Source organism: Salmo salar, chromosome ssa18 (assembly GCF_905237065.1).
Source record: "Salmo salar chromosome ssa18, Ssal_v3.1, whole genome shotgun sequence".
NCBI lineage: Eukaryota > Metazoa > Chordata > Actinopteri > Salmoniformes > Salmonidae > Salmo > Salmo salar.
Window position 1 is genome coordinate 65,386,813 of NC_059459.1, and position 8,558 is coordinate 65,395,370.

The 8,558-nt window shown below is 44.8% G+C and overlaps 1 protein-coding gene across 1 annotated transcript; it reads right to left on the bottom strand.

Moving 5' to 3' along the window:
- Positions 1-927: 927 nt before the first annotated feature.
- Positions 928-8,282, bottom strand: LOC106577694 (claudin-7-A). Its single transcript, XM_014156023.2, has 4 exons — positions 7,515-8,282; positions 3,962-4,126; positions 2,664-2,748; positions 928-1,916 (listed from the first exon to the last, which is right to left on the bottom strand). Exons 1-4 carry the CDS (start codon positions 7,735-7,737, stop codon positions 1,742-1,744), a joined length of 648 nt encoding a protein of 215 aa, XP_014011498.1. The 5' UTR covers positions 7,738-8,282; the 3' UTR covers positions 928-1,741.
- Positions 8,283-8,558: the final 276 nt, after the last annotated feature.

The following is an 8,558-nucleotide window of genomic DNA, read 5'->3' on the forward strand; positions in this document are numbered from 1 at the left end:
CTTGAGCACTCTGGGGCAGGTTTTCATCAAGGATCTCTCTGTACTTTGCTCCGTTCATCTTTCCCTCGATCCTGACTAGCCTCCCAGTCCCTGCCGCTGAAAAACATCCCCACAGAATGATACTGCCACCACCATGCTTCACCGTAGGGATGGTGCCAGGTTTCCTACAGACGTAACGCTTGGCATTCAGGCCAAAGAGTTCAATCTTGGTTTCATCAAACCAGATAATTTTGTTTCTCATGGTCTGACTCCTTTAGGTGCCTTTTGGCAAACTCCAAGCGGGCTGTCGTGCCTTTTACTGAGGAGTGGCTTCTGTCTGGCCACTCAACCATAAAGGCCTGATTGGTGGAGTGCTGCAGAGATGGTTGTCCTTCTGGAAGGTTCTCCCATCTCCACGGAGGAACTCTGGAGCTCTGTCAGAGTGACCATCAGGTTCTTGGTCACCTCCCCGATTGCTCAGTTTGGGCGGGTGGCCAGCTCTAGGACGAGTCTTGGTGGTGTCAAACTTCTTCAATTTAAGAATGGTGTAGGTCACTGTGTTCTTTGATGACCTTCAATGCTGCAGACATTGTTTGCTACCCTTCCCCAGATCTGTGCCTCGACACAATCCTGTCTCGGAGCTCTACGGACAATTCCTTCGACGTCATGGCTTGGTTTTTGCGCTGACATGCACTGTCAACTGTGGGACCTTTATATAGACAGGTGTGTGACTTTCCAAATCATGTCCAATCAATTGAATTTACCCCAGGTGGACTCCAATCAAGTTGTAGAAACATCTCAAGGATGATCAATGGAAACAGGATGCACCTGAGCTCAATTTCGAGTCTCATAGCAGTGTCTGAATAGTTATGTAAATAAGGTAATTCTGTTTTTTATTTTAATACATTTGCAAAAACTTCGAAACCTGTTTTTGCTTTGCCATTATGGGACATTGCGTGTAGATTGATGAGGAAAAAATGTATTTTACACATTTTAGATAAAGGCTGTAACGTGACAACATGTGGATAAAGGGAAGAGGTCTGAATACTTTCCGAATGCACTGTATATTATGTATTACAATAATAAAAATAAACACTTCTTGTAATAATGTACCTGTTGAGAATGACTGTTCTGAGAGATTTTATAATGGGACAGAGTACATTGCAGTCCTGTATGAAAAGCCCCCTTCCTTTTGGAGTGCAATAGTGAATTGTCCGGTGATTCACCATAGCGTATACAATCACTCACAACTAGTGTGAAGTTCCACTTGGCTTGAACATTGAACAGAATTGGAGACGGTCATGTCTACAGAAAACTCCATTGTAAAAATATTGGTCGTGTGCTTGTCCCGTTTCCTATTTTACATACATAGCTGTCCCATGAGTATGCCAAGAGTAGGACCTTAGCACCACAACAAGTTTAATTGACTACCTTCAATTACAATGGAAATGTTAATTTAAGTAGACAGTGTTTCCTACAGGGAGGTGAGTGTTTGCCATGATGCTGCATCTTGGCTGTAATAAGAGAAGTGTGTGTGTGTTTGTGTAATACGAGAACATGCACCCTAAGACATAATATAAGGTGGGATCTAATAACCAATTATAGTGTATTTGTGAGGCCCACTAATAAACAATTGTGGAATTTTGGGAGCTGGTGAGAGACATCACAACGGTCCTGTTGGGGTGGGGTGGGGTGGGGGCATATCTGTAAACCTCACAACAATTTCTGTGAATCTCATTATAATCTGGCAGCATGATTTAGCTCACACGTACTCCTTGGTGCTGCTGGATGGTGAGCGAGCACTCACGCCACTCATGACAGGGTATTTGGGCACCGGCTTTTTACTCCTGGGGCAGGAAGATGCCAGCATGGCTCCCCCCAGCAGGTCCAGGAAAGAACCCCCCCAGGCGATGAAGATGGCTGCCCCAAACTCAAACCTGTTATTGGGGAGATGGAGAGAAGAGTGAGACGTTGTTCTAGAACAGTGTTCTTACATTATTCTCCTGGAAAGCCATGTGGTGTGCACATTTTTTCTCCAGCCTTGCATTATTTTAAGTCAATAATCAAAGACTTAAGACGGCGCCAAGCCAACTTTGCTTGATATGTATTACTGCACATAGAAATGGTAGTTATAGATCTGTAATTTGCATTGAAAGCAAGTCTAAGAAGTGGTAGATATCTTCTATGTGCGCTATTTCTATGCTTCTCGTTCTTTTTTTTCTCGTTTCGTTTTTGTGTAATTTACTTTTGTTTTTGTACACCAGATTCAAACATCTGAAAATACAATATTTTTGGTTATTGAAAATATATTTCATAGTGGTTCAGATCGTACAATGATTCTCTAACCCAGGGTTAGGAAACCCTTTGTCCCAACTAGGCACCCCACCTGCCCAACTGAGTTAATTTATCAGTTCAGTGATTGCCTAAATTCAACACACCTGGTCTTCCAGGTCAGTTAAATAAAAAACATGAAGTGGATGCGGCATTCTACGAGGACCATGGCTACCTACTCCTGCACTACACTAGGGGTTGTTTGTTTTGTCACAAACTGAAATTTGGTGAACTATTAGAATTTTAGAAACCAGGAAATGGTAGCACGATTTCTGCATATTGGACCATTTTAAAAATAAGACCACTCAATAGAAGGGAAAAGGCCAATACATTCATTTTGTAGGGATACTTACTTGGTGTTGACAGGAGTATATGGGTTATAGAAGGCCCGGATGAGATTGTGAGCGAACCATGAGCAGGACACTAATGCACACAGAGCTGAAGGAGAAGATCAAACAGATACAGACAGATCAGTACATCGAGACATCATAAAGAGGTATTTGAGAGAGGGGAGCCAAACACTCAAGAAGTCAATGGGAGGCTAGCTATTGAGTTCCAGTCATTAGCTGTTTACTGCCATTGACCTATAAGAGTCTTCAAATGAGCTAAGATCTAGTCCCCCCTGTCCATTAATTATAATCTAAAATAAAGAACTGATCCTAGATCAGCACTTCTATTCTGAGACCCTTTGTGAATAACAGGCCCTAACCATTAGATTTTACTGCCATTGCCTGATGAGAGTTAATAATTACCTCTTATATAACAGTAACAACCAGCGTCCCAAATGGCACACTATTCCCTATATAGTGCACTACTTTTGACCAGATCCCTGTAGGCTCTAGTAAAAAGTAATGCACTAAATAGGGAATAGTGTCAGAGTAATAGCCACAGAGTCAGTAAAAACGCCCCATTCTCTCGTGACTTTTATTGTGCAACGTTTCGACCTGAAGGTCTTCGTCAGGCTTAGATGAGTGGGAGAGCAGCTGGTGGCCAGATAGAGGGTCAAACCTCCTACATACAGTAGTCTCTAAGATCTCAAACGCTGGACCAGAATAACCAAGTGACCTCTAACACAGATCTTTTCATGTAATGTTAAATGGCCTTCTCTGTAAATCAGTTGGTAGAGCATGGTGTTTGCAACGCCAGGGTTGTTGGGTTCGATTCCCACGGGGGGCCAGCACAGAAGAAAAAAAATGTATGAAATGTATGCATTCACTACTGTAAATCGCTCTGGATTAGAGCGTCTGCTAAATGACTAAAATGTAAATGTAAGAAGTGCCTACACATAAAGAAAATACAGTATATGTCTGTGATGATTCTCTCGATCTCTCTATATAGCCCCTGTTAGGAACCAGAATGACCAAGTGACATAATAAGCACAGATCTCAGACCAGCTTAGAAAGAATGTAAAAAAAAAAGTAGGGCCCTGAGATTTTCATGACCAAGTCATTTGACCATGTAAGGAAAACTCTGGACCATAAGAAAAGATAATGTTTGTGGTGATTATTCTGATCGCTCTCTATAGCCCCTTTAACATAGCCTCTCTCTCTCTCTCTCTCTCTCTCTCTCTCTCTCTCTCTCTCTCTCTCTCTCTCTCTCTCTCTCTCTCTCTCTCTCTCTCTCTCTCTCTCTCTCTCTCTCTCACACACACCTCCAACCAGTAGGATGATGCCTCCAGTCATGGCGGTGCGAGACTTCCGCACTTTGTTGTTTCCTCCGCAGGTGGTACACTTCATGCCCATGGTGGCCACGCCCAGCCCAGCGATGGATACGATGATGCCAACAATCATCAGGGCACGGGTGGCCTGGAGAGCGCCTGAGGAACACACGCACACACATACACACACCAGGGAGAGGAGAGAGAGCAGGAAAGGGAGAGGAGGGAAAGGAGTAGCAAGATAGTGAGAGATAGAGGGAGAGAGAGGTGTGGCAGTTATAGATAGCTTTAATTTATAGACTTGTGGGATGTATTGCAGAATGTAAAATTAAAATAAAAGATCAGCAAGTCTCTCTACCTCCCCCTCTCTCTCCCTCTCCCTCTCTCTCTCTCTCTCTCTCTTCCAAATCAAATTGTATTTGTCACATGCGCCGAATACAGCAGGTGTAGACCTTACTGTGAAATGCTTACTTACAAGCCCTTAACCAACAATGTTTGTACCATGTTTGTGCTGCTACCATGTTGTGTTACTACCATGCTGTGTTGTCATGTGTTGCTGCCTTGCTATTATGTTGTCTTAGGTCTCTCTTTATGTGCTGTTGTGTTGTCTCTCTTGTCGTGATGTGTGTTTTGATCCCAGCCCACTTCCTCGCAGGAGGCCTTTTGCCTTTTGCTAGGCCGTCATTGTAAATAAGAATTTGTTCTTAACTGACTTGCCTAGTGAAATAAAGGTTAGATCAAAATGAATAAATAAATAACAATAGTGGGGCTATATACAGGAGGTCCCGGTACAGAGTAAATGTGCGGGGGCACCAGTGTCGAGGTAATTGAGGTAATATGTACATGTAGGTAGAGTTATTAAAGTGACTATGCATAGATAATAACAGAGAGTAGCAACAGCGTAGAAGAGGGCAATGCACCAACACCATCATTAAGTTTTCCGATGACACAAAAGTGGTAGGCCTGATCACCGACAACGATGAGACAGCCTATAGGGAGGAGGTGAGACCTGACCGTGTGGTGCAAGGACAACAACCTCTCCCTCAACGTGATCAAGACAAAGGAGAGGATTGTGGACTACAGGAAAAGGAGGACCGAGCACGCCACCATTCTCATTGATGGGGCTGTAGTGGAGAAGGTTGAAAGCTTGGCGTCCACATCACCAACAAACTAACATGGTCCAAGCACACCAAGACAGTCGTGAAGTGGGCACGACAAAACCTTTTCCCCCTCAGGAGACTGAAAAGATTTAGCATGGGTCCTCAGATCCTCAAAAGGTTTTACAGCTGCACCATCGAGAGCATCCTGACGGGTTGCATCACTTCCTTGTATGGCAACTGCTTGGCCTTCGACCGCAAGGCACTACAGAGGGTAGTGCGTACAGCACAGTACATCACCGGGGCCAAGCTTTCTGCCATCCAGGACCTCTGAACCAGGCGGTGGCAGAGGAAGGCCCTAAATTTGTCAAAGACTCCAGCCACCCAAGTCATAGATCGTTCTCTCTGCTACCGCTCGGCAAGCAAGCAGTACCGCAGCACCAAGTCTAGGTCCAAGGGGCTTCTACACAGCTTCTACCCCCAAGCCATAAGGCTCCTGAACAGCTAATCAAATGGCTACCCAGACTATTTGCACCCCTCCACGCTGCTGCTTCTCTCTGTTATCATCTATGCATAGCCACTTTAATAACCCTACCTGCATGTACATAATTACCTCAACTACCTCGACAATGTGTCCCCGCACATTGACACATTGACTCTGAACCGGTACCCCCTGTATATAACCCCGCTATTGTTATTTACTGCTGCTCTTTAATTATTTGTTTTTCTTCTCTCTTATTATTATTATTATTATTATTATAATTTTGGGGGTGGGTATTTTCTTAAAACTGCATTATTGGTTAAGGGCATTAAGTAAGCATTTCACTGTAAGATCTACACCTGTTGTATTTGGCAGCATGTGACAAATACAATTTGATTTTAATTTGATTAAAGGTCTTACATCGGCTGTGGAGAGCATGATCACACAGTCTGCTGTTGTTTAGGGGAGGGTGGATTGAAAGCTACTGTCAGGACCCCCTAATCTGTCACCCCATCTCATAAAACTGACAGAGAGGGAGAAGCAGAGGCGTTCCCAAACCAGTCTGTGCCAGTCCAGGCCATTCCTGAGCTCACAAAAAAACTCCAGCCCTGAGAAAGGGAGGGAGGGATGGATGGAGGGATGGAGGAGGAGAGAGGAAGAAAGGAAGAAAAATTCCTCTTCTGCTATATTCTTAACACAATGAGGGCATGCCAGGCATGCAAATTGGGGATACCATGGAATATCACTCTAACCCCCCTGTACCCCACGGTACCTCCCCTGACCCCCCTGTACCCCACGTTACCACCCTGACCCCCCTGTACCCCATGTTACCACCCTGACCCCCCTGTACCCCACGGTACCACCCTGACCCCCCCTGTACCCCACGGTGCCACCCTGACTCCCCCCCTGTACCATTCCTAGAACCCCCAAACCTGCTCACTGTCAGCACTTCCAACCAGTAAAAACTGGAACTCTTAAGTGTTCTAAATCTGAACAGGCATCTCTGTTCAATGAAATCCCTCTCACTAACCAGTATGACATGAGAAACCAAGAAGAGTAGACGGGGAGTTGTATCAAATTACACCCAGGTTCTCTTCATCATGGTGCCCTAAGGGTCTGGGACAAACCGAGGTGGGAGGAAGAGGGAGGGGAAGGGCGTCAAATTCCTGCACAGGTTACTGTGTTGCTGTTGCAATGGCTACTCTTTCGGATGTTTACCGTTACTTAGTTAGAACCAGGACGTCTCTGGCATCTGGAGCCCCAGTCAGCACCCTCCCTGTGCCACCTTTCTATGCCAGGGTATAGTGGGTGATGAATAGGCAGGGGGCATGCCAGTCGGGGCCTTACCACCTTGGGGGTGGACCGGCGCAGCCGTTTGAGAATATACAGCAGAGAGGGGAAAATGGGTTGGGAGGTGGGGAGAGGTTGCAGGGAACATTAACAGGAATGACAACTCCAGGTGTACAAGGGGTTCTGATAAGAGTAAACGTCAGATACGTTTCTAATTGATTTTTCAAGAGTAATATCCAGAGTGATTGAAGTGTCAGTGAGTGTGGCACCTGGAAAGGAGTTAACAGTATCCCACTGTATAATAATACAAAAGGTGCTACTAAATGATAACCATGAGAGGGGCAATTAAACGACTAACAGTCCCGAGGCGACGCCTTTATCAGTGACACCAATGTGCTCCATTGAACAAGAACTGCTCCATAGGAAAATGGGTGGGGACCTCAACTGACCGTCTCAGGTGTCTGCTCACCTGTATATCCCGTCAATCAATTCCATTTACTGGTACAACATGAGACTCTCCCGAAACAAGTCACCATACCCATGACATTCCTCCTTTGATAATAAGATAGCCTATAGCCTATATGCATGCGTAATTCACAGTGTGTGAGGTGCGCACAGGACGCGCATACCGTCATAGAAATATAACGGTCAAATAAATATTTAGCTTCTTTATACTCACCGTCTAGCTGCAGTATCGAGTCGTAGATTTTACATTGGAGCTGCCCTGTGCTCTGAAAAGCGCATGACATCCATAGTCCTTGGTACATGGCAACCGCCGTTATGATGTTGTCTCCTATGTACGCAGACATCTTCCACTGTGGAAGAATGGTCCCCACGATAAGTGCAATGACACCAACGAGTGACAGGGCGAATCCTAAAAGTTGAATTCCCGAGTTTGCCATCTTTAAAAAGAAAATTATTTTGGCGATTCTTTTTTAAATGACTAAATAAATAAGTTTCTGTTGGCGAAAAAACTATGAATCCTTTTGTGCGTGTCCACAGGCACACAACGGTTCTCTTAATGCAGTCTATATTTGCAAGGTAGATCTACCTATCTTCATTAAAAGCGTCAGAATAGCGTCAGTAAACACAATCTTGTTGTCGTTCTTGATCTCCTTTCCACCTGTTATAGCTCGAGCCGCACCTTGAATACTGTAGTGCTGAGCTTGCGGGAAGGGGGATTTAAATTTTGCATGAGGGCCCGCGAGGGGGTGTGTGTGTCCAGTCATCGTGCCCGGTGATGCGTGAGAGGTCTCTTCTCTCATCCCCTCCTCCCAGGGCCCTTACCGTTATGTCACGCCCATTGGCCATGGTACTTCTTCATTCCAGGGAAGCTACAGTTGTTTCTCGGGCAAGTCGGTACTGTAAAACAACGGTACAGTTCCTACCGGGCTGACGGTAACTATTTGTTCAGTTTCAGAATGCCAGCGTTGTTTAGCTGACAGGTGTTCCCAGGCCTTATCCGTTGAAAAAAATCACCCCCACATTTTTGAAAAGATTAAACTGTTTGTACATTTGCTCCTTGAACTGTCTAGAGACACATCAGGTTAATATTTTACCTTCAAGAACTGACCAAATGACAATAATGAACTTTTTCTTAGAACTTGTTTTCCAGTGAGGGATGCCTTTCCTTCAGAGGAGACCCTTCATTACATTTTTAGCCCCATATTTTTGGGGGGCTTTCCTGTTTTTGCATGTTATTTTGGCATTTATATGTGTCACA

Coding starts and splice junctions, on each gene's coding strand:
- LOC106577694 (XM_014156023.2), bottom strand. CDS start 7,737: ATGGCAAACTCGGGAATTCAACTTTTAGGATTCGCCCTGTCACTCGTT. Junction 4,127..7,514: donor CTCGATACTGCAGCTAGACG/GTGAGTATAAAG, acceptor TGTGTTCCTCAG/GCGCTCTCCAGGCCACCCGT. Junction 1,917..2,663: donor TATACTCCTGTCAACACCAA/GTAAGTATCCCT, acceptor CCCCAATAACAG/GTTTGAGTTTGGGGCAGCCA.